This window comes from Galeopterus variegatus, unplaced genomic scaffold (genome assembly GCF_000696425.1).
Source record: "Galeopterus variegatus unplaced genomic scaffold, G_variegatus-3.0.2 Scaffold596, whole genome shotgun sequence".
Lineage (NCBI taxonomy): Eukaryota > Metazoa > Chordata > Mammalia > Dermoptera > Cynocephalidae > Galeopterus > Galeopterus variegatus.
The window spans coordinates 350,167-377,413 of NW_007726707.1; the positions used below are offsets into that span (position 1 = coordinate 350,167).

Here is a 27,247-nt window from a genome sequence, read left to right on the forward strand (position 1 = left end):
CCCGCACCGCGCTCAGCCAGTGAGCGGGAACCGGTCTCCACATGGGATCCAAACCCTCGGCGGGAGCGCAGCCACGCTCCCAAGCGGCACACTCTCCAGTGCGCCACCGGGCCGGCCCTGAAATAGTTTTATATATGTTAACTCGCCAACTTAAGCACCTCTATCTTATTAAGAAAAACCTAAAAATATCATAAAATTACATAATGTACATTAACAAAAATTTAGAACCATGAACTGTCCCTGCTTTTAGGTGCTGTAATTTTCTCTCCTGTTAGAGCAGGAGATATGAGTATATGATCTTCAAAGCTAACATCCTGCCAACTCTTGACTACATGCATACTTTGTTTCACCTTCCCCTGTCTCACAATAAAAACTGCAGCTTTGATGAGATTCTTCGGTTTGAATGAAGTTGATTTTCATCTGAAGCATGGGAGATATAAAGAAGCATGCAAGGAAAAAAAAAATCTAAATGATAAAGCAAAATACAAAAAGAAAAAAAGATCAATCAGTATGACACACTCCTAAAAGCAGAATGAGAAAAGTTCAGCATTTGAAATAGCTGATAAAATTTTAGCCAAGACAGCAGAAGGCCTACAGGTGGCATGAGGCATGCTAAAGGAAAAGTATGGTTCGATACAGCTGCTCTACTCATTGGCTTACCGCTCTGTACATGATCTGTCTGGCCAAGGGAGATTGAAAGACATTCTATAGCAAATCGAGGCAGAGGACAGAACAAAATGATTATTCAAAAAAGCAACAGCTTTAAAAAAATATATAGTATAATCAGTTTTCTAACCAAGAGTATACATTATAAAGAAAATATTTCAATCATCCCAAATAAAAGAAAACTGAAGAAAAGTCAGTTTCGAATGATAGGACAATAAAGTTTTACAGTTATCACCAGTTCATTTTAAAACAAAATGAATGCATCTTAAAATAAAATTTCCCAAGTGTCTATACTACAAAAGGTAGCAATAATAGGAATTAATACAAGTAAAAGGGTTAGGCTTTTGAGGGTAGACATAGCTTTATTGAGCAAACAAATCTTTCAGGCTTGATAAAACAGTTATCAGTTGACCATTTTAGATAAGATACATTTTTTTGTATTAGTGAAAATAACCTGTTGTCTTCTTTGCTATTTACTAATAAGCAGGGAAAAAAAAGGTACTTTTGTAGGCATATGTACTATACATAATAAAGTGACAAACAGCAAATTCCTGACATTCAGTTCCTAAAGGCAAATATTTCAACTTTCCCGATATACTGCAAGTAAGCCATAATAGTGAAACCAAATAATGTAACACATTTCTAAGATCTAGTTTGGTTAGAAACAAATTCTATGTTGGAATTAAATATAGCTTTGAGCTCTAGGAACAAGAAAGATCAATTAGACTAATACATGGAGAAGAAAATACATACTCACAGTCACAATCACAATGCTAACAGACATTCTTAAACTTGCTTATCAATTGTTAGCCATGCCCCTCATTTGTAACTCACCAGAAAATGGGGTTCACTTATATTCTGTATACAAAATTGTAAAATCTCAACTCCTAAACTTGAGAAAGTGGGTGTCTGCCATAATTAGCATGAACAAATTTTCTGGGTTTTAAATTCCTGCAGCAGAGTAAGAAATTTCTGCTATGAGACTGCTGCATTTAGAAGATAATTCCCCATCCATTTGATATTTGAGAAGCAGCTACTACATGAAGTGTACTACATAAAGGGAGGCCTAAATGTTTTTTAACAAATGGCATGAAAAGGCAGATTCATTATTTGCATCTTTCTGAGAAGTGGGAAAGGAGAGAGTAATCTTTATAGCCAAATTTTGCAGCAATAAAGCATATCCCTGCAATTATAATGAAAACTACAAAATCACCTAATAGAAAATGTACAGGGATACTTCAAAAAGTTCATGGAAAGATTCATACTATCTTTTAATTCTATTTTTCCACAAACTTTTTGATGTACCGTCGTACTTTGGTATCCTTTTTCTAGAACACATTTAATTCAGCTAACATTCACTTACTGTAAGACACATTTTCTTAGTTTTGATTAGTCATCATAAACTCATTCTGCACAAGCAACTCACCGGTCCACAGGAGTTGATGTATTCTCAATAAAACTGATAACTTTTTCCCTGACATTAACAGATTTTGTCTTCAAAGCCACAGTCATTTTATTTACTAGTGACTTCATTCCTCTATCATTTGACCCATTAGAAGATTCACCCTGAAAATATAGAACATAAATGGATTAACTGCTCTCCAAATGATTAGCAGACACACTACATACAGCTAAAGGTTATGTTACATGTTACAGACTGAATTGTATTCCCACCAAATTCATATGCTGAAGTCCTAATTCCCAACACACCTCAAAATGTGACTGTATTTGAAGACAGGGCTTTTATAGAGGTAATTAAGGTTAAATGAAATCATATGGGTGGGCCCTAATCCAATGTGACTAGTGTCTGTATAAGAGGGAAAGAAACAGAGAAAAGACTATGTGAGGATATGATGGGGAAGGTGGCCATCTGCAAGGCAAGAAAAGAAGCTTCAGGATAAACCAAACTTGCCAATGCCTTAATCTCAAACTTTTAGCCTCCAGAACTGTAAAAAAATTAATTTCTGTGGTTTAAGCCACCCAGTCTATGGTATTTTGTTATTGCAGCCCTAGCAAACTAATTCATTAGGTGAAACCATTTTAAGAATGGAAGGTAGAAATGAAATATTAGGATATCTTCGCACATACATAGATGTGGAGTCTGAAATTACTTTCTTTGTTCAATAAGAAATAAAGTTATTGACCTTTTTATAAAATTACATAATGTACATGAATTAACAAAAATTTTGAACCATGAACTCTGCCTATTTTTCAGTGCTGTAATTTTCTCTACTAGTCTTAACTCAGATGAGTCTACAAAAATAAGTGAAAGTATAATCAAACTCCCATTAATGTAGTTAAATTTGGAAACATTTGTTCTTTGTAAATTTTTGCTTCTAAAACCATTCTCACCTAGGCCTTTAATCTCCGAAGAAAAATTATCCTGAGATACATAATGTAAAAGGTGTGAGTATAATTCTTAAATTGCGTAGTGGGATTGCTCACATATACCCTAGAGGGCAATTTGGTGACAGGTATTAAACATTTTTAAAGTGGTTCTATCTTTTCCCCATTAATTCCTCTTCAAAGCTTATAGGAAGGAAACAATCAGAATGTGAATAAAGATTTAGGTAGTATTTGATAAAAAATTATACAGCCGGAAAAAAAAAATACTTTAAAAAAAGGATTTTAAAACACTAGAAAATGCCCATGGTCAGTGAAGCAGCAGAAAATAAAACTATGTACACTATGGTTACTACTTTTAAAATAAAATACTAAAATACACATGTGCATTAAAAAAGATTTCATGAAAATATTTCAAAATATGAATAGCAATTATCTCTGGTAGAGTTAAAGGTGATTTTGTTTTCTTTATACTTTTCTTATTTACATATAATGCTTCAAGGAACATGTGTTACTTTTGTTTTTTAGAGATATGTCATTAACAACACAAACCATGTGTATTTCCACATCTCAATTCAAAACCAAATTAAACTGACTGTGGAAATTCTTTGGTACTTTTGAATAGAACACATCTTTAAGATAGTTTCTACAATGGCCTCATCAGTGTTTTCCAAATCTGAAGATAAAAGCTTCAATGGAAAGACTATCCAATGCTGTGGATGAGAATATAAATTAGAATAATGTTTTCTGGAGGGCTATTTGATAATAATGCAGAATTCTAAGGATTTTGATAAGTAATCTTTTATCAAGTTATTCCACTTCTAGAACTAAAAAATCATGGAATAAAATATACCACTATAAAAATCAATTGTAGTAGAGTCTGTAATAGAAAAAGACTAGAGGCAATGTAAATACAAGGGGCTAACTGAATAAATTATAACACATACATTCAATGGAATACTATTTAGTTATTAAAAGTGAAAACAACAAACATTTGTTAAATAAAATGTGACTTCACAAAAAGAGCTCTAAGATACCTAGAGGATAAGTTTAAAAACAAAATTCTCAGAGAAGCCTTATCTGCTGATAATGTGACAAAAATCTGTTATGATTTGCATGGCAGAAGATAAACTTCAATTAATACCTCTAGTGAGTTACAATTATAATAACTACTATTAAATATTTGGTAATAGGTCCTACACCTTACATGCACTTGCACATTTAATCCTCAAGTCATCCTTATGAGAAAGATTCTGTTACCATTATCTCTACTGCATAGGTGGAGAAACTACAGCTATTACTTGCTAAGAAAATGATTTAATGCCTAATTTAACTGAAATAGCACAAAAAATTATTACCAAGTATTTCCAAAGTAGAAGAAAAAAATGTTTTTATGCACTATAGCATAACCCTGCAGTACTGCACATCTCAATAACTAAAAATCAAATATAATAGGATTGGCAATTGGTTTCTTTCTTCCTCTGCCTGGCCCATTCTCAAATGTGGATAGAATGAAGTCCTAATTATGTAAGTTTGTGGTGGGGAGAGGTACAGACATAGTAGGTAAGAGGTGTGATCATGAGCCCCAGTATTTTCCTGGCCAAAACTAATTTGGAGATTCCTGGAATCAGCTTGCTTAAGTCCCAGCTAGTCAGAGAAACCAGAGTAATCTCCATTAATATTTAAGCTGGAGCATAAAATTGTCACTAGGTGATAGCAAACTGCAGCTGGACAGGGAGAAATTCAAATTTAACAGCTGAACCTTGAGAACTCTTGTTAGTTTGGCTGTGCAGGCTTGCGCCATCATTTAACCTCAAAATAATACAACTCCTCACTGTATATGTTTGAAATATTTTGACTCCATTCTGTTATAGTGGGGGTTTAGTAGCTAATTACCTTTTATGTGAATGTACCCAAATCTGGTGACATACTCTACACATACACTTACATCAACAGAAGAATTGATACTGCTCCTTGAGCCTGAGGTACTAGCAATCCAATGGCCATATCCATTTTCTGGTCCATCCACATTAATGTCTGCTAGGTGCTGCTGTAGTGCTTAAGATAAATAAGAAAAACAAAACAAAATACGTACAGGTATTGATACTCAACACTGTACCCCACAGATATGTATAATCAACTATGGCTGAATACATTTTAAACAAATTAAATAAAAACAAAAGATATAACGTGACATATCAACTCTGGTTCATTACCAGAGAAGTGTAATAAACATGTCAAAACAGAGTGAGGAAAGATCCAAGGACATAATCTCGGGTATTTATTTCTGTGCCTCTAAAGAGGAGTAAAGGCCTCCAGGCTACAGAAAACCTTCCTGCTAAAGCCCTCAATACACATATAACTTTTCTTAACTGACCATATGGGTGATGATAACTGTACAGGCTTTATGTTTTCCTCTTCAGAAGGTAATCTTTTGGGGCCGGCCCGGTGGCACACTGCTACAGTGCGCCGCTTGGGAAGCGCGGCGGCGCTCCCGCCGAGGGTTCGGATCCCACATACAGACCGGTTCCTGCTCACTGGCTGAGCGAGGAGCGGGGGCAACACCGAGGGTTGCGATCCCGTAGCCGGTCCCGGTCCGGTACGGGCGCGACACTGAGGGTTGCGATCCGTTGCCGGTCACGAAAAAAGACAAAAAGACAAAAAAAAAAAAAAAGAAGGTAATCTTTTAAGCATTAACAGACAATCTCCGTGACTTATTTATGACATACAAGATTAATAGAAAACCTATGGTGGCTTTTGTTATACCATAAGGAGACATCAATCAACCTTTCCATAATGAAGCAGTTTTAGGCATTAACAATTGTGGGAAGAGAGATTATGTATTTCTCGGTAAAAGAAGTAGTTGGCCCTTGAACAACATGGACTTCAGCTGAACAAGTCCACTTATACTCAGATTTTTTTCAATAATTCTACTGGAAAATTTTTGGTTAGACTTTTCATGAATGCATGGGATACCTAACCAAACAGTTAAGTACTGTACCCAACAGTAGTCATTAGTTAAGACCAACAGGAAACAGATCCTAATTTATCAAAAATTCCAAGTTAAAGCATAAGAAAGTTACATTAGGTCATATCTTCTTAAAATACTTCCATGATTAAAATCCAAGATTCTGTTACCTTCAAAACATATTTGATTCTAACATTACCTTTTCCCAGCATTTACAGTTCAGTATTTTTATGATACCTTTTCCTAATGTAAGTTGGGCTCTTTTTTAATCTTATTACACTGACCTAATCCTTCATAACTTTCAAATATTTCCCTGCAGAGATCATGCCAATTATCTTACTATCCTGGATTACCAGGTATTAGTCTGCAGACCTGAAAACATCAGCTTATTTATTTTATTCCATTCAGCCAACATTTTTTGTAGCAGTAAATACCTTCAAGTAGTTCAGAGATGAAATAACGAAATACTCAAATAGTACAAAGGGTATACTGTTAAAAGTATTCCTCCAACTCTTGTTGTTCTAGTCCTATCTAACCCTTTTTCTCCATAGAGGCAGATAATATGGGCAGTTTTTCATGCATCTTTACAGAAATACTTTTTGGAAACACAAGCTAATTAAATACATCTATTTAAATAGTCTTTCATCAAATATTCATTCATTTCAATTTGCCTATTATGTTTTTCTGTTATCTGTGCATCCTCTGGCCTTGTTTTTTCTGAAAATATCGTATGACCGAAGAGAGAGTCTACCTATTAACGCATTTGATCATTTCAAATCAGCTCTGCTGATAATCAATAATTTCCTCTAAAAAGTGGAGGCAAAGAAATTAACAAATTGAAACCTTACCCATAAATCCTCCACTGGCAATACTCACATATTCTTTGTTTTTCTGTAATGGAAAATAAAATTAAAATTATTCCAAAACGCAATTTAATTAAAACTTCTGATAGTTCTAAAACACTGTCAACTGAAATATGTGGTTATATATTAAATTTCCAGACTTTTTTTTTTTCTTTGACATTTTGGACTTTGGCATAGAGAGGTATGTACATTTACCTTGTGTATTATATGGTTTGGTGCTTGGGTGGAAGACGGAGACAACTTCCTGGCTACTAACAAGACTGTGAGTTTACTTGTATTATAGTCCCAATAGTGCAACAGCCAAACCAAAATTAGTTAAATGATATTTTAGGATGTAATCAGAGCGTTTTTTAAAAAGCTTTAAAAATATTTTGTGTCCTTTACAAAAATGTAATATAAAAAAATATTGCAGCTAATTATGAAGAAATGACAGAATATTACCATTTTGCAAACTAGTAAAAACATAATAAATCTAAGTAATGGTAAACAAAACAAAACAAAAAAAGAGAGATACAAAAAAGGAAACATCTGGACAGTATTTGCTACCTGACAGAAGCACACACCACCTCCCCAGGATCCTCTGGTTCCCCACCAAAAGCAATCTGATCATGTCTCTTCATCTAACTACCAGCTTAAAGGAAATACCAGGGATAGAATCTGACAAATGACACCATGTGAATGTAATCACCAAAATCCAAAATGTGGGAAACTCTATAAGACAAATTATATATAAGGAAATTTCTATAAGGAAAAAATTGGAAAGGGGAAACATACAAATTAAGAAACTTAAAAGACATCAACCAAATGCAGTGTCTTGTTTTAGACCCTATGAAAACCAGGGCAACTTGAACACTAGTTATATTTCTTTAATAATAAACTATGATAACAATAATGTGGTTATGTCTTTATAAAGAGTTTATGTATCAATTCTCCCTACTTCTCAACTTCTTTGAAATTTTGTATAATACAAATTGGGAAAAAAAATTTCTAAAACCACATCAAACACTTGAATAATAGAAAAAAAAAGTCCACAATACTTCAGTACTGTCGTAAAACAGCTCTTGCAATATATAAGTTTACACTAAAGCATTTTTAGAATAGGCCGGTTAAGGGCCGGCCTGTGGCTCACTCGGTAGAGTGCGGTGTTGATAACACCAAGGCCACGGGTTCGGATCCCATATATGGGATGGCTGGTTTGCTCACTGGCTGAGCGTGGTGCTGACAACACCAAGCCAAGGGTTGAGATCCCCTTACCGGTCATCTTTTAAAAAAAAAAAAAGAATAGGCCGGTTAAATTTATGATTAAAATGAGTTTAGGTCCCTATTTTTGCTACTCTGTATATGTTTCTAAACTATTTCCTTTAACAAGATTTAAAATGATCTTACAATCCCTCCCCCAAATAGCTTGTTCCTTCTCTGATTTTGCCTTTCAGGGATTCTGCTGTTAGACTAATTTTCTCAAACCAGATTCCCAGTGAAATACAACATAAATAGAAATTAATCCAAATTGAGTGGCCTGTGTAACACCATGACTACTGTCTTTCTGATTCCATAGTTTAGGATCATACATTGTAAGGACTTTAATGTATAAACTAACAAAGAATACCTAATAAACAACTATTTTTTTATAAGGAATGAGCCATCACTGAATAAGGCTTTGCAAGAAAGCAGAGGGACAGGTTGCATAAAACCACTAATACAAATTAGTTGTGCTGAAGACACATTCAACACAAAAAGGAAAGATGGCTATGGGCCATGAATAAATATGCATGTATATTTTTTCAATTTCAAAATGAAAATATTAAGATGAATTATATAGCTACTGTAAAAAATACTAAGGCATAAATAGGCATAAAGATCAATGCAACAGAATAATCTAGAAATAGATCCTGATGCACAGAGGAATTCAGTATATTAAAAAGGTTGTATTTCAAATTGATAGCACAAAGTCTGGCCTGGCCGATTAGCTCAGGTGGTTAGAGCGCAGCCCTGTAACACCAAAGTCCTGGGTTCAGATCCCCATTCTGGACTGCTGCCAAAAAAACCCAAAAACAAAAAACAGACAAAAAAATCAATTTGATAGCAGTATTGGTTAGCTATCCGGAAAAACATTTTTTCTGATTTCTATCTCACTTCTTACACAAAAGTAAATTCCAAATGGTTCAATACTTAAACATAAAAAATAAACCACATAAGCATGAGAGAAAAATCTGAAGATGACCTTTCTTGACAAGACAACAAAACCAAGAAGCTGTAAAAAAAAATACAGATAAATCTGATAGTGTACATAAAAGCAAAAATTATCTATACAATTTTCTTAAAGATGATAGCAATAACCAATAATCTATATCAGCTTACCTGTAAAAAGTGCGCCAGAACCATGTTCATATACATGTCTTCTTCCTCCCTGCCACTACCCATAAAACAGAGGTGCTCCCCACTAGCTATGGAGCCGGACTCAATGGACTGCTTCTGTGCTTCCAGCAAAGATTTTACAGACTGTGCAAACTCAGATGGATTCTGGAGCATCTAGAAAATTTTTTAAAAAATTATAAACATGGCAAGCCTGTGTTTCATATACATTTGCAAAACTTGAAATATTTTTCCAGGGGAAAAAACCCAACATCTAAAGAGCCATCATGAAAACAAAGGAAAAAGAAAGAAAAGGCTCCTATAAACAGGATCTCTGCAAAGGTCACATGTTATATTAGTGATTATAATAAATGTTATTTAAAAACAAAAATCTCTGGGATAAGAGATATATAAATTTACTATAACATGTTACAACAAAAGTTGAAAATCCCCAGAAGTATTAAATATATAAAGAAAATACTTCTCTACTAGAAAAAAAATTGTTTTTGTTGTTTTTTGTTTCTTACATAACAACCAGCTACAGTGTCCTTGGGTATCGTAACAGAAAGAGTTTAACACTGAGTGGAAGACCCTGTGAATAAAAACAATACAGTAGAGCTCAAACAAGCTCTATTTTTTAGTTTCCATTTATAAGACAAGCCATGTATTTCTTACAGGACCCAGTAAGATATAGTAGAAGCCATTTATCCATTTATTTATCAGCACTATTTTAGGTACTGGAGATACAAGGATAAAAAATTCATTTCTTACCCTCAAGTAAACAAGTATGCCAATAACTACAAAAATTTTTAAAAACTGTTATAATGCAGCTACATAAAAAGTACATTAGAGGGCCAGCCCGGTGGCGCACTGCTACAGTGCGCCGCTTGGGAGTGCAGCGGCGCTCCCGCTGAGGGTTCGGATCCCACATACAGACTGGTTCCCGCTCACTGGCTGAGCGAGGTGCGGGTGCAACACGGAGGGTTGCGATCCCGCTGCCGGTCCCGGTCCGGTACGGGCGCGACACTGAGGGGTGCGATCCGTTGCCGGACACAAAAAAAGACAAAAAGGAAAAAAAAAAAAAGAAAAAAAAAAAGTACATTAGAAATCCAACAGAAAAATGGACTGACCATATAGAAAAGCAATTAAAAAAAAAAACAAAAAAACCCAACAACAGCTCACTTGGGAGAGTGTGGTGCTGGTAACACCAAGGCCACAGGTTCAGATCCCTGTACCAGCTAGCCACCAAAACACCAACACAAAACAAAACCAAATAGCCCAACAACTATAAACAGAACACACAAAAAAAGATGCTCAACCTCACTAGTAATTATCACTATTTTTCACCCATCATTCTGGCAAATAAAAAGACTGATAATGTCCAATAATGCTGATGGAATGAAACAATCACTCTTTACAGTTGTGAAATGGAAGGTGGTTCAGCTGTTTTGAAGGGCAATATGGTGGTCTTTAGTAAAATCATACGCCCACACCCCTCAATTCAACAATTCTACTTTTAAGGATCTATTTTACAGAAATATTTGCCTAAGTTCACAAAATATGCATACAGATGTTAACTGCAGCATTATTACAAAAAAACTGAAAATAATCCAAATGTACATCACTCAGGCAATAAATTATGGTGTACCTGTAACAAAGACCACTATGCACCTTCTTTTTAAGAATGTACGTAAATGGAAAGATCTCCAAGAAACTGTTAAGTGAAAAGCAAGTGGCAGAGCAAGAAATATGTAAATATGTATTAAAGGTCTGGCAGATTAAACAAGTTGACAATGGTGGTTAACTCTGGTGATATTCTTTGAAAATTTTTTTTAAAATTCAGTTATTCATAAATCACTAGAGTAAATTTTTAAAATAAGCATTAGAGAGGAATCAAAGGAAGAGAAAGGTACAGAGTTCACCTACAGGACAAGAATGAGTTAGGATGGCCTTTCTCACCTACAGTGTCTAAAACTCTGAGTTCTTCTACCTTCATCTTCTATAAGTTTCCTCTTAACTATACCAATGCTTTTCTACACACACCTTCAGCCTCAGCATTAACTTCTTCAGACAAGTTGGGAAGGAGTAAACTGCACAGTCAACAGAAGGGGTTACTATCCTACTCCTCTTTCTGTTTTCCCGTTGCTGAGAGCCTAATAACCCAGAACAGCTTAAATGATGTCAGTATCAGTGATGTCAACAGCTCTGAGCATCTGACAATATTTAATTATTTACTTTATCCACTCCTTCAACTGAAATCAACCCAGGATAGTAATTTTAACAACTGAGCGTTTATATGCTAGATACTACCCTTATTAAATATTAGTTTATTATATGCATAAATACTCACGATTTTTTAAAATGCCTTTCAGTAAAAGTTTTTAGAATTCTTACCCAATTACAATAAGAGCTGAAATTTATAGCGTACTTACTAGGTGCAAGGCACTATGCTAAGTGCTCTATAAGGTAGCTCATAGTAAGTTTAGAATTTAATGACATAACAATGGTAAGCAATAGTAAGCCACAGCTAACAGTGTCTTCATCTACCCTTTATGATGCCAAAAGGGTGTCCTGTGTGAAAAGGAAACCTGAGAGCAACACTTTTCCCATAAGGGCAGAGATTCTTTCCTTAAGCAGAAAGAAAAACACCCCTAATCCAGGACATATTTATTTAAGAACTGGAAGAAAAAAAAATTTACCTCCTCTCTTACTTTTTACAAAAAAATTAATAATCATTTATACTCACCAGATCTGAATCTAAGTGGAAAGCAGTTGATAAATGCCCAGCATTATACTGTTCTGCAGGACGGCAATCCACCACAAAGAACCGGACTCCTTCCTAAAGGGGAAACAACATTTGAGATACTGGAATTTGCCATGAGGTCCACATTACACAATATAACATTAACAAAGAAGGGGAAATAAGTTTAAGAAAAAAATGAATCTCACATAGAAAAAGACCCAATTAGTACAGACACAACACATAAGGCCATAAATACTTTTACTCATTTTAAACAGTTAAAATATTTTTTATGTATTGCTCTTGACCAAAAAGTTTAAAAATATTTATGTAGCAGGACAATGTCAGTTTGAGCTACAAAAGTAATTATACTGGAATTTGACAATTTTTAAATGTTTATTATGTAAACACTATATAGTTAGAAACACAATTCTAGATATACTGTTCTTATTTTTGCAAATAATTTACGAGCTTATCAACAACTCAATTTATGTAAGAACTAAACCTCTTTCTTGTATGCTGAAGCAGGACAAGGAGGTTCTGCAATGCCAGTTTTGAACTGAAGAAGTACAGATGGATCTCTTTAAACTGAGTTGTATGTTTTGTTTTTTAATATTTTTCTAATAAGAAAAAGATGAGATGCTTGTATTTTGAAAATTCTGAACCACCAGTACAGATACAGTAAGAAGTCCAACTGAGATCTACCGTAAAAGGCCAGGTTTCCCATGTCCATTCTTTTCCCCTCATCAACCTCAGAAATATATCCCACTTTCCAAGTATATACACTCATGGCTACCTGTTACACTACTATTAAAAAGACCATATATTGAAAATGCCACTGGTCAAACTAGCTCATTAGATTTTCATAAAGATCGCAATGGACAGAAAAGTATGGTATATTTTCACAATTCTCCTTTGCTATATGCTTTATGGCTTTAAATCATGTTATTGAATTAGCTGTATAACTACCCCGAATTTAACAGTTAAGTGCTAAATTCACCCTTTTAAGTAGTTTATTCGATGCCACATTCACCTGCTTTGCTGAAATATGAAAAAAGATATGGCAATTTATAAAAACTGGTGTCAAGAATGACAAGAATAATTAATTGTTGACAATTAAAATAACGCACAAACTGGCAGTTTAAAAATGACCATCTGGACAGAAGATTTAACATATAAGACATTCAAAAACGGCAAAATAGCCACATTGTTGTAGTAAATCCATTTTGTGGGAATCAATGAACAGGGAGAAAATGTCGGTTCCTTGCATTTGAAAGGGATAGTCCCCTGAAAAACTGTGTTTCCATGACTTACTCCTTGCAGCTGATTTGCTTGGAGGATCTCTGACACTGAGACAGCGAGACAAAGAGCCTGACTCAGATCTGCATCATCATCCTTAATTCCCAACAAAGTACTACCAAAGAGATGGTGATTATCCTGTTTGAAGAGAAATTTTTAAACATTATAAAGAAAAAACAAAGTCAAACCTTCTTCCTAAAAATATTCTTATTAAATCATGATAAAAGGTAAAATAATTATATAACATCCTTGAATCATGTGATTTTTAAAATTTATTATATAGTTTCAAATCTTACAGGTTGAAAGCTACAAAAAGGCCATAAAGTCCCATTCAGAGTTCACACAAGATGAAAGACTAAGAAAAAAATAACACATTCTATACATCTGTTTTCTATAGTATCACATATAGTTAAATATTAAATTTTAAACACGGTTACTCACAACTTGTCATATCTTAATGTAATAACAAAAATTTGGCAGAAATAAACTGCACAAATTATGCAATATACTGACCTACAGCCTGCTCTAATTTGCAGCTCCTAGTGCAGATTATTTACTATGTCTAAAGAATAAAAGGTGCTCTTCTTAAAAGACTGAAAAAGAAAAGAATAAGACTTCTTTTTCACCTAATATCCTAAACTACCAACCCACAATCTGACTTACCCAACACTGTTGGGAACTGAAGTAGTCTCCATGAGGAAGTTATTTAAATAGGTGAAATTATCCCTAGAAATAAATCTTTTATAATTAATTATTTTTGAGAGAAGTGTTCTTAAAAGGTTTCTTTTACCTGCCTTCTGAAACATACTATACTGAACATAATTTAACCTCATCTTGATATTTCAGTGACATGATGACTGCCAACTAGAAATTATTACGGCAAAATGCTTTTTTTAAAAAAAGACAATAATGTTCTCACGGGTCCCTGAATTCACAAACTTGTTTACTTTATAAATATAAACCTGTGCCTCTGCCATAAACTTTTGCTTCTTAGAGTTTTATTTTCTAGGAGTTCATACCACTCATGCTTCTAATCTGGTGTCCTTTATTGAAAGCACCTGTCTGGTCTAAGGATCTAATTCTCTATGGGGCTAAGTGACCTTTTTTTGTTTAGAAGATAGCTCTGAGTCACTAAGGTTGTACAAGGCTGAACTCCAGATAAAGGGAGCATAATTATACTTACTCCTCCATCGGATTTTTGTAATATAATTTTTAAAGTTAAGAAAGCACTAATTTAAGAAATATCTGTCAATTTTCTCATGATCAAAAATAACTAATAATCAGAATAGAGATAAGATGGTTCCTACAATCTTTTTTAACCTGTCTGTTCCTCCACTACGGAGAATATTAATACACAAAAAGAATGACAACCTAGAATATTTTAACTGAAGCAGATACAAAGTAAGCAATAAAACAATGTACAAAATGTGAAATATAGAATAGCTGGTTATTTCTTGTCTTATACCTTCCTAAAAGAAGCTGGTGTTTTACTGCAATAATACTGAGCCAGAGAGAAAAGGTCTTCTATATCTTCTAAATTCAGACTGGATGGAGTATTTTCCAAGAACTCTGAAATATGATTTTAAATATGATATTTAATAAATTGTTTGTGAAAAATACAATAACCAACATTATTTATGTACCAAAGCTGAAATATCTTCAACATAATAAATACTATATGAATGGAATCTCAACAGTGATGTTTTTAAAGCTGCTGCGGAAAAGTGGATTCTCCAAATGAGCTGAAACTGTTAATGTAATTCTTCTGTTAATGAAGGACAGTGTCAGTCAATTAAATGAAGTTACTTAGCCTTAATCAATATATTCTGATTTATTTACTCAAAAAACATACATGAAATGCCAGGATCCCTGGAAATAAAAAATGACTAAGAAATATCCTGAGTTAAGGAACTTTGTCTTATGTGAGAAAATAAACCATTATAATGTACTAAGATGAATGTTATTAGATAGACAGTACAAAGTGCCAGGCATTATAGAAAGGAAGTTACTATCTGTGTGGGGGCTAGAGTGCGGAGAGCCCAAAAGAAGAACCAAAATTTCACAAGAGATATGTAAGCTGAGTATTGAAAGGTACATTAAGGAAAGAACACTGATGGAGAGAGGATGACATTCTATTTGAACACTGAAACCAAAGAAACAGTATATGGAAAGGAATGAAAGAGTGAAAAAATACAAAGGAATGAATGAGGATGGCAAAATCAGGGAAAACAGTGTTTAAGGTCTGTACCTGGAGAGTACTTAACAGAATTTGAGGGTTGAATGAAACCTCAGAGCTCATCTAGACTAATCTCCTAAATTTACGGATAAGAAAACTTAAGTTTTAGAGAGATTAAGTGACCTAAAGTGTTTTCTCTAAATTAAATGATACTCACGGATAACTTCTTTGCTGTCTGCCTCTTGTGTTAAAATAACTTCTCTGTAAAGGGAATCAAATGAATTAGAGTTAAATATTAATAGAGCACCCTGAGAAAAGAGAAGGAAAAAATCTAACTAACTTGATACTTACTTTGCATTAACAAGTATAATTAACATTAAGAAATAAATAAAAAATGGATCTGCTTGTTGAAGATATCCATCCCATATTGCCTGAGTGACTTCGATAGAACAGTAACACGCAAAAAGGCTTCCAAGCTGTAATCAGAAAATGAGATGAGGGACATAAACCACTGAAGCTGACTTGTTCTTTCTAAAAGTATTAGCAAATGAATAAGCAACATACATCACATTACTTGCACCTGATATTTAATGTGTACCTTAATTTTAGTGTATGAAATCCAAAGGCAAAACATGTGGATTCAAAACACAATGGAGCCATTTACTAGCTGTGTGACTTACGGCACGTCACTTAATCTCTTTTAATCTTCCATTTCTACTTCTGTAAAAAGGAAGGAATACTACTACCCATCTTGTACCACTGTTGTAAAAAGAGAGATAATTAACCTAGAATATCTAAAGTAACTAGCACATATCTCTGACACAGCATAACTAGTATAATTACCTACAGAGCTCTAGAAAGGTAACTAGCATAATTATTACTAATAACAGCACAATATTTAACTTACAAGGTAATTATGAGGCTCAAAATTGGTAATTTAGGAGCATCTAATAAAATTTTAATGACAACATAAATGTGAATTCATCCCAAAGCTTACTTGTACATCATTTGAAAGAGATGAAACAACATTCACATCCTTCAATAGATCTCAGGGGCTCTATGGTTGTGTATTTCAAATAAAAAGAGTTGTTAATTTACAAGAGGCTGGCCAGCAGCTCATTTGGTTAGAGTGCAGTGTTATAACACCAAGGCCAAGGGTTCAGATCCCTATACTGGCCAGCTGCCCCCCAAAAAGGAGTTGTTAATTTATAAGTTTCTCTACCGCTCAACTGTGTTTGGAACTACAGTAATTCAGTGATTATTAGGGCACTGAATTTCATTAGATAAAGAAACAAGTCCATTTAAAACTTTCAATTTAAAACATTTTTAATGGCTAAAGGCAGCTAATGTGAACACATACATTTAGTGCATATTTTGTACCAGATACTAAACTACTGTCACAGATTTATTAATTAGCTCATATTTTAATTCTCACAACAGGCCTGCAGAGTAGACATTTTTCTTCCTATCTGACAGGTGAGGAAATAGACTTGGATTAAATAACTAACCCAAGTTCACAGAGCTAGTGAGTGGCAGTGTTGGGAACAGAAAAAAGCCTGAGACTCCACAGTCCATGTAATCACCACTACACATGACCACAGGCTTTTAAAGTACATAATGCTACTAATGTTTTTTGTTGCTGTTTGAGAAATTACTATTATAAACACAGATTAGAAGATATAAATACAAATAGAATAATAATATACACCCATCCTTAAACTCACTTAGCTAAACTAAAGCTACCACTGCATTGCTTATGGGTTCCCAGGTTTGAGAATTAGTTTTTAATTGTTTCATCTCATGATTTAAAAAACAACAACAACAACAAAAACTCCATTTCGTTGACATAATACTAGTAGCAAGAATAAACTATTTGGCGCATCAGCTGAAGAGAAACCAGTTGTTTTAGTACTCAGTTAAAACCTCCTGCCACCAGCACTGAGTACTAATTTAGAATTCTGACAACCGAAATGGCATTTCTTAGGCAGAAAGACTTCTATTACTTATTAAAATGCTTAAGAGAAATAGTTTCTTACTTTAACATAAATAAGTAGACTTAATGGCAACATATGACTCTTGGAGAAACTATAATTTTATAGGTATTTTATTATTTTAGCTCAAAGTAACAAGACTGTGGCTGAGAGGGAACTAAAGATAGGTTACTGAGATTGAGATTTAATGAGCCCAGAAGTAAAACCAGTTAGGATTCTCTAATTACCATTTCCTGATTGCCACCTCATCCCATCATCCTCTGAGATAGGTACTATTATTATTCCCATTTTACAGATGAAGCTCAGAGGCTAAGTGTCTTAGATCATACAGTTAACAAGTGGCAGAAATGGGATTCTTCCTGAAGAAAAGTTAGGTAAGACATGATCAAAAAATATGTTTAATTTTTGAATATACTGTGTAGTCTTCTAACAATCATTGTTTTAGAAAGACATTCAAATTAACCTAGAACAGCAGTTCTCAAATTGTGGTCTGAAGGCCCTCAGATGTCCCCCAGACTCTTTACAGGGGAGTCTGTGAGGTCAAAACTATTTTCATAATAATACTTAGACTTTACTTGCCTTTTTCATACTTGTTCCCTCATAAATGAACAATAGAATTTTGCAAAGGCTACATGACCTGTGCTATCAACACCGATTGAATAAAGAAGCAAATATGAGAATCCACCTGTCCTTGATTTAGCCAAACATTAATGAGATTTGCAAAAATATAAAACAATGCCACTATTCTATTTTTCTTTTGGAAAATATAATTGTTTTTCATTTAAAAATAGGCTATTTATGTTAACATATATTGGGTTTATCATTCCTTTTAAATGAATTAATAAATGAATATTTAAAATTCCTTAGTCTTAATTTCTAATCAACATAATCCACGTAAACAATGAATCATCAATAAATTTTAAAGTGTAAGGGGTCCTGAGACCAAAAGGTTTAAGAACCATTGACTAAATAAGACTTCCCACTGAAAATACAAACACAGAATTACAGAATACTGAGTTGTACTTTATATTCTTTTACATTAACCACTTGATCTTAAGTTGTTTTTCTCATGATTGGACACCAATTTTTATACACACCATCAACAATTTTAACACACCAAGTTTTAAAGTGAACTGATATATACCATATGTTTACATATATTATACGCATATATTACACTTATGGGGGTACAGCAAAAAGTTCACAGAAAGATTCATATTATCTTTTAATTCTATTTTTCCACAACTTGTTGAAGTACTCTTGTATGTAAATATACTAGTTATACTCACACAAATATATGTAAAACACCGAAAACCTAAACTTCATGTCAAATAATCTGAACTAAGATAAATGAAGAGTAAAAAAAGTTATTTTGAAAAGCGAATAATTTCACTCCTTTGGTTTAAGTAGTAATAATCTATAATTTAGTAATTTTCTTTCTCTCCCTTGAAAAAAAAACTTCACCTAACTATAGTTTTATATAAATCTATTTTTCATTAAGTGTTCCTACTTTCACTTTATTACCCAGTTGAGTGCATAGGAGTCTGGAGTAATTTTCTTGGTATCAAGTAAAGAACAAAGTTCGGGCTCATGGTATTGGATGAGTAATCGGAAGAGATGAAATGGTCTTCCCTTCAGGGAACAATCCCTAAAAGACAAGATAAGTGAAGATTTTTGCATTAACAGATCAGAAACGATTACATCAGTAAATACTTCTCCTGTAATACCCACCCCCTTTCCCCACCCCCAAAACACCTGAACACCACAACATTCACAGCAAGCCTACCTGATAGAACCAGACAGAGCTCTCTCATTAACACCTTTTAATATAATTGACTTGACAAATGTTTGTAGTAACCGCAAGTCTATAGCCACCCTAAAGAGATTCTCTCCAGGTGAACGCAGGAAGTACTCAAGCAAGAGGAATACAGGGATCACTGAAAATAAAACTTTGGTTATTTTGATAAGGCTGGGATCTCAATAGGAGATCTGGAGAGTCCTGAAGAACTCCATCCCACTCTTTCCCTCCCAAATATGAGGAAACTCATAGAAAGACTTCAGGGTAGCTCCACAGTTTACATACTCAACTAGGGATGTCCTCCTCAAAGGTACAATTCTGAAAGGGCCACAGATGAACATTTCAGAAGAGTGGGCCAGAGCCTTAGAAGCCATAGAAGTAGCCTGTGTATCAGGTGCTCAGAGAGAATTCCAAAAGGTATCAAATACTCATCTTGTTGAATATTTGCCCTACTTCAAAGGGTTATGTGAGAGTAAAATGGGAAAGTTGAATGTGAATGTTGTTTTATAGAAAAAGGAAACAAATATATATTCTGCCTTTTTTACTATCGCAATGTCTTTTTTTTAAAACAAACAGCACATTTCCCTGCCAAAGACTTCAAAAGTAGAAATTATTTCAAAAGTAGAAATAATTATAAAAGGCCTAGGGATACATTCTGGGCCATGGATTCCTGGCAGTTCCTAGCCATTATCTCAAGAAGCATCTCAGCCTGCTCTGTTTAAAGAAGGCTCCTCTGCCCAGGGTCATGGTAGCTACTCACAGCTCTGACCTGAAAGGTATCATCCCCACACGCAGATATCCAAGCATCCGAGCCCAAAGAAGACAACCCCCTAGAGCAGGTCCAGACCTGGTCCATGCACTAGGGTCACCCTAAGAAAGCACAGTTGCTTCCTTCTTCCCACACTTAGTCTCTGACTTCAAACTCAAAAGCCTTATCTTCTAATTCCTACACAAGCAGCACTCTTAGAAAATCTTTTGTGCCTAGAGTATTTGCTAGATACTATCATATTCACATTAATTCGTTTTAGTGTGTCCATGTTTGTAATACCTCAAAATTTAACTGAGTTACTTCATGGAAAAAGAATCTCTCAAAAAATACTAGATTTCTGGTATTATGTACTCGATATAGGGAGATTATTACTCTTCAACCAGTATAGTTAAAACCAAAAAGCAATATTACAAACAGTTACTTCCAGACAGTTTGGCTGGTTAAAGTATAACGTTACTGTTAACGAGGTGATGACTAACTCAGTCTTCATTTGGACCAGTAGCCTTCACTAATTTCTCAGCTACTAATTATAAACTTTATTCCATTCAGCATTTGTACTGAGATGCGTTCTACTAGTCACAAGGGAACGAGGCAAGAATGTGCCTAATGAAGCAGCAAAAACTTATGACAGCTCAAAACACAGGTCATCATACAAGCATTTAATGAGGAAATACCATGTTCCAAACACTGTAATAAGTATTTTACAAAGCCATTTCATTTTATCTTCACAAACAACCCTATGAAACATATATCCATTTTACAAATGAGAAAACTGAGGCTTAATTGAGGTCAAGTAGTTCACCAAAAGTCATACAACTAAGTGATAGAGCTAAGACTTGTACACAGAAACTGGGCGATAAATCATTATGCCATACTGTCCTTTCATATACAGATGCTCCTCAACGTACAATGGGATTACATCCTTACAAAACCATCATAAATCTAAAATATAGTAAGCTGAAAATGCATTGAATATACTTAACCTACCAAACATCACTCCTTAGCCTAACCTACCTTAAACATACTCCAAACACATTAGCCTACAGTTGGGCAAAATTATCTAACACAAAGCCTATTTTATAATAAACTATTGGATATCTCATATAATTTATGAATACCATACTGAAAATGAAAAACAGAATGGTTGTATGAGTACTCAAAGTACGATTTCTCCTGAATGCACAACATCACTTTCACACTATCATAGAGCTGAAAAGTCTTAGGCCAAACCACTGTAAAATTGGGATTATCTGTATGTAATTTGATATTTCAGCAAGTGGTGTTTTGGCAGGGGTACAAGTCTCTAAAAAAGCAAACTGTAACAAAAATAAGGTAAAAGCCTTCATGTAAAAAAGTTAATAAATGAATGTCACAGTTTTAACATTAAAGCATTGATAAAGAACGTTTTAAAATGCTTTTCAAGGAGGAATAATAAAAAATAATTTCTACAAATCTAAGATGTGAGGTCAATGCTAGAATTTGGTATGACTCTCAATATACCACTTACTGATATTGCAGCTGGCAGGGAAATTTTACAGAGAAGGCCCCAGGTTGGCAATTCAGATACCCAGAAACAGAACCGGATTTATATTGGCTAGAATACCTCCTAAATCTGAATACTTTCCCCACTGTATGAATACAAGGCAATAGAATGCTGAGACAGAATATAGAAACAGGCAGTGAATAGGGGCATAAACTGTAGGAACAAATGTCTAGTTCATGGTCTCATATTCTGAAAAACTGGGGTATCTCTGGGAGTCAGCCACTGCAACATCTATTCATTTAATAGCTGTATGCTGCAAAGCTACTCTCAACTGCAAGGCACTGTGCTTGATACAATCCTACCCATCTTATACCTGAATCTATACTAAGAAGGTATGTTAAAATGGAGTTCTCCTAGCAGCATTCTGAGCTCAGTGTTCTTTCAAGGGGCATTAACACTGACCCTTACTGGAGTGCTGTGCTGCATGTGGAATTCATGGAAACAGTAACTATAGGAACCCGACAAGACAGTGTTACACAGCTCAATGTAAAAGTTTCTCCCTCTACTCCTAACTACCAGTACCACCTTTCTCTAGAAAGATAGGACATTATGTCCCTTGCTATTGCTAGCTCTGTTACAGTTTTTTTTTTTTTTTTTTAAAAAAGATGACCGGTAAGGGGATCTTTACCCTTGACTTGGTGTTGTCAGCACCACGCTCAGCCAGTGAGCCAACCGGCCATCCCTATATAGAATCCGAACCCGTGGCCTTGGTGTTATCAGCACCGCACTCTCCCGAGTGAGCCACGGGCCGGCCCTAGCTCTGTTACAGTTAAAGATGGCAATTAGAATGATAAAATATGGGCAGTTCAGAGACCTAGTATAGGAGAATGACTCCTAAATATGAGTTGCCATCTCAGTTCTGCCATGACCTTAGCCTTGTCTTCTGGCTTCTTTGGGCCTGTTTTCACTACATAAAGCAGTATGACTTTAAGGTAGCACCCTGGTGTACTGTACATCAGAATCACTTAGGCTTTTAAAAAATAACTATGTCTATGCTCAACTCAGTCCACATATATTTGAAAGTCCGGGGACCGGTATGTTTTAAAAGGTCTTTGGCTGAAGAGACATTACTCCCAAGTAATTATTTCTAATAAAGACATGAAAAGATGCTCAACATCATTAGCCGTCAGGGAACTGCAAGTTAATAACTGTAATGAGATACCACTTCACACTCACTAGAATGGCTATAATCAGAAAAACAAATGTTGACAAGGATGTGGAGAAACCAGGATCATCATTCACTATTGGTGGGACTGCAAAATGGTGCAGTCACTGTGGAAAAGTCTGACAATTCCTCAAAAGATTAAACAGTTATCATACGATCCAGCAATTCTACTCCTAGGCACATATTCGTGAAAAATGAAAATATATGTTCACACAAAAACTTGTATTGGAATGTTCACAGTAGCATATTCATATAAGCAAAAAAGTAAAAACAACCTAAATGTCTATCAACTAATGAATGGGTAAGTAAAATGTGTATGCATACAATGAAATATTATTTGACCAAAAGAAAGAAAGAAAAATGAAATACTGATACATGCTACAATACGGATGAACTCTGAAAACATTATGATAACTGAAAGAAGGCAGTCATAAAAAAACCACGTATTATATAATTCCATTTATATGAAATGTCCAGAATAGGTAGATCCATAGAAGCAGAAAGTATATTAGTGTTTGCCTAGGACTAGGAGTGTTGGAGGAAAATGGATAGTTAACTACTAATGGGTAAGGGGTTTCTTTTTAGGCTGATTAAAATGTTCTAAAATTGATTGTGGTTATGATTGCACAACTCTGTGACTATATTAAAAACCTGTGAATTGTGTATACATTAAAAGGGTAAATTTTATGATATATGAATAACATATCAATAAAGCTATTACTAAAAAAGAAGAAAAAGTTGTTCTTCAATTGATTTGAACAAGCAGCCAGGGTGGAGAACCATGTTAGTAAAGCATGTGTTTTCCATCCAAACTTCAAATCTTAACTCAGCCACACACCAGAAGTGTAATCCTGGAAAAGTAATTTAATCTCTCTCTCTCTTTGCTTCAGTTTCTGTAGTTGTAAATCAGAGATACCTACATTAGAGTGGTCACTTTAAATGAGAAAAAATACAAAACACTTACACCTAGTATAGTGTGCTATCACATAGAAACTAATAAAACATAGTTAACTTTCAAGGCCCAGAATAGAGGTTCCTTACTTTGGCTGCACATTGGAACTGAGAAACTAATCTTAAACAGTGATGTCTGGGTCCCCTCACTGAGAGATTTTTTTTTTTAAATTATTTATTTTTTGTTTTTGGCCACAAAACAAGTCTTAATACACTTTAAAAGACTAAGATCATAGAAAATATATTCTGACCCCAATAACAGAAGGAAGTTTAGAAAATTCACAAGTATGTGGAAATTAAACACTATCCTAGATAAACAATGGATAAAAAAAAATCACAGGGAAATAAGAGTACTTTGAGATAAAAATCAAAGTGCAACATATTAAAATTTATAGGATGCAGGGCTCATGCAGTGCTTAGAGGAAAATCTACACTTGTAAACACCTATATTAAAATGCCACATTCTTTTTTAAGGTATTATTCTCTTTGTAAATTTCCTCTTTCATATCCTGGATTTTTTTGTTGTTGTTTCATTGTGTCTAACTGAGTCTTCTCCTATCTCAGTGAGTTTCCTTAAGATTGTTGCTCGGAATTCCTTTTCAGTCATTTCAAGGGTTTCCTATTCTATAGGGCCTGCTATTTGAGAATTACTGTATTCTTTTGGTGGTGTCATATTTTCTTGGGTTTTTGTATTTTTAGTATCTCTACATTGATGTCTGGTTATCTGGTAGAGCAGTTGCTTCTTCTATTACTCTGAAGTGGGCTTTGAGGAGAGAGATGTCCTCTTCTTTTGCCGGTCTCCATTGGTGACTCTTCTTGTGTCAATGTAGTTGAGTGTCTGGCAGGCTGCCTGTATAGTAGCTGTGGCTACTGCTGTGGCATCTTCTGCTTTGGCAGTAGCTGTGGCTGTGGCAGTAGCTGTGGTGGACCACCCACATAGAAGTAATGTTTTTAGTGTGCTCCTGGGGATATTTCCCTCAGCTCCTGCCTCAGGACCCTGGGCATGCTCTGTTTCTTGCTTGCTTCTGGGTGGAGGGGGCTGGCCCTAAGCTCCTGCCTCAGTACCCAAGGTGTGCTCTGTTTCTTGCCTGCATCTGGGCTGTGGGGGGTGGCCCTCAGCTCCTGACTCAGGACCCTGGGTGTGCTTTCCACCAAGAGATTTTGATTTAATTAGTTAGGTATGCAAAAAGGTAGTAGAATTTTTAAGAGCTCCCCCAATAATTCCCATGTGCATCCAAAGCTGTACAGCCAAGCCACTGTTTTAGATTATGTCTAAAGTTTCTTTTGGCTCTAAAATTCTATCTGACCCCTAGCACTGGGAACTAGAATAACTCTTTCTGGCCTCATGAATGCTCCTCACCACCATAGCCCCTATCACAACACCTACACATCTGTCTGGTCTCAACTTTAGCATCAGTTGCCCAGGGAAGCCGTCTCTGATGTCCAGGGTAAGTTAGGTCACCCCCATTATTCATTTCCATAGCACTCTATATCTCACCTTCCTAACACTCAGCACAATTCAACTTACTTCTTCAAGGTCTGTGTTTGTAGGACTTCCAAGCTGTAGATCCAGCACCTCACATAAGGTAGAACTCCAAAAATTTTGCTTTTTACTTTGATGTTGTTATGTTATTTTATTGGTAAAGAAATTAAAGCAGGGATACTAATAAGTACATTTAGAGAGTACTTATTAAAAGTAAATTTTATTGTATATACTTAAGGTATACAACGTGATGTTATAACACACACACATATATATTAAAATGGTTACTACAGTGGAACAAATTAACATATCCATCATCTCAGAGTTATCCATTTTCCCTCTCTGTGGCAACAGCAGCTAGAACCTACTCATTTAGCAAAAATCCTGAGTACAAAAAAAAAAAATCCTGAACAGAGTACACTGTTATTAACTACAGTCCTCATGTTGTACATCAGATCTTCCATCTTGTTCATCCTACATATCCAGCATATTTTCTATTTCCTTCCCCCCACGCTGACCTGGTAACCACCATTTAAGAAACATAAATTCTTTACTAAAGAATCCTTTCAATAATGCTTATAACAACAAAAATAAATTCAAATAACAATTATGATTGAAACAACCTTAAAAATTATTTGAACCTTTTACTTTACCACCAAAGTAAATCTAATAACTTTAGTTAAAGCAAACTAGACCTTTATTCACTTTTAAAAACCATAAAAATTAAATCATATCTTACCTGGGAATGTACTTATTCATGATAGCATAAAAGCAGTTGTATAAATCACTGCGTGGCAGTTGAAGATGCACCAATGGTTTGAGTAGATGTATCCAGCTAAGGGATGTGCTATATTTAATGTTACGTGATTTACAATAAAAGGTAATTACAGATTCAATATCCAAAAGTAATTCTGCTGCCTTCTCCTCTGGCACTGAAAGCTGGTCTAGAAAATAAGTGTCAAAATAAAGTTATCAAGGGCCTGTTAAAGGCTCAGTTATTGCACCTAACACTTGTTTACAAATATCCAATACTATGTTTGTGCATTTAACATAGGTATGGCAAAGGCAAAGTAAAACTTCATGAAACACATTTTTCCTTATACTTACTTTAATAATTATTGGTTCACAGACCCAAAACCCAAGAAAAAAACATAGTCAAAGCTCTTTATAATATTCTTGTTTTTAGCATTAAGGAAGATAGTTGTTTAAAGAAAAGAAAACTTAAAATAACAATCAATTTCACTTAAGTATGTGTTTTCTTATCTAGTCCCTTGAGAGAAAGGAAAGAGACAAAAAAACTATAATTTATAGATAAGCTTCTGGAACACAGCCCCCTTTAAGGACTGCATACAACCATATGGTCTTCAGTTTTACACAAACCAGGTTTAAAACTGCAACAAAACTGTAAAAGTACATGAAAAAGCAAATATATAATGCAAAGAAATGGCAAAAACTAGGCTCTCTCTCTTAAAATTATTAGACATTATTTCATGAGAATTTCCAAAGAACAGTTCTAAAACTATTTACAAGCTCCCTATAAATTCAACATAGTATAACAAATTATAAGAAGATAATTCTATTAAAGAGTGACTTCACCCAAAAATTATTTCCAAAATTTTTCCCTTCTTGGAAATGATTATTAACTTACCAATAAACTGTAGGCAATCCTTGTGAATACTGTTCTGTTCTGGAAGGTCCAAAATACCATCCCATGATGCCAAACTATCGCCTTTTCCTGAAACATTCAGAGCAATCTGAAAGAAAGATAAAAAAAGCAACTAGTTTCATATGTTATTTCTTAATCTTGGAAAATATGCTGTAATAATGAAAGGCCTGAATTTAGGAATAATACCAAAAATTACACAGTAAAGTATCTATCACCAAATGCTGAGCCCTTAGTCACTTAACAATGTACCAACAGAATTATTTTAAATCCTCCTACATGAGATATTACTACTTCATGTCGATTCAGTGAATAGAATAAATTACACAAAATATTTGTATATTTACATATGTAAATTCCTTTCAAGCAATCACCTTTTCTGTTATTTTTTTAAAATGCAAAAACAATATAGAATGTGAGGGCCGGCCCGTGGCTCACTCGGGAGAGTGCGGTGCTGATAACACCAAGGCCATGGGT

General features: G+C 34.7%; 1 protein-coding gene across 1 annotated transcript in view; it reads right to left on the reverse strand.

Moving 5' to 3' along the window:
- TBC1D23 (TBC1 domain family, member 23) overlaps positions 1-27,247 on the reverse strand; it is a 57,226-nt gene that overhangs the window by 10,257 nt on the left and 19,722 nt on the right. The window contains exons 3-15 of the mRNA XM_008570357.1: positions 26,756-26,861; positions 25,847-26,051; positions 18,923-19,046; positions 15,759-15,883; positions 15,625-15,668; positions 14,697-14,800; positions 13,247-13,369; positions 11,939-12,031; positions 9,199-9,369; positions 6,826-6,868; positions 4,958-5,067; positions 2,093-2,232; positions 661-705 (exon numbers count right to left, since the gene is read on the reverse strand). Coding sequence (XP_008568579.1) covers positions 661-705; positions 2,093-2,232; positions 4,958-5,067; positions 6,826-6,868; positions 9,199-9,369; positions 11,939-12,031; positions 13,247-13,369; positions 14,697-14,800; positions 15,625-15,668; positions 15,759-15,883; positions 18,923-19,046; positions 25,847-26,051; positions 26,756-26,861 — 1,433 coding nt within the window. The remainder of the gene's footprint in view (positions 1-660; positions 706-2,092; positions 2,233-4,957; positions 5,068-6,825; positions 6,869-9,198; positions 9,370-11,938; positions 12,032-13,246; positions 13,370-14,696; positions 14,801-15,624; positions 15,669-15,758; positions 15,884-18,922; positions 19,047-25,846; positions 26,052-26,755; positions 26,862-27,247) is intronic.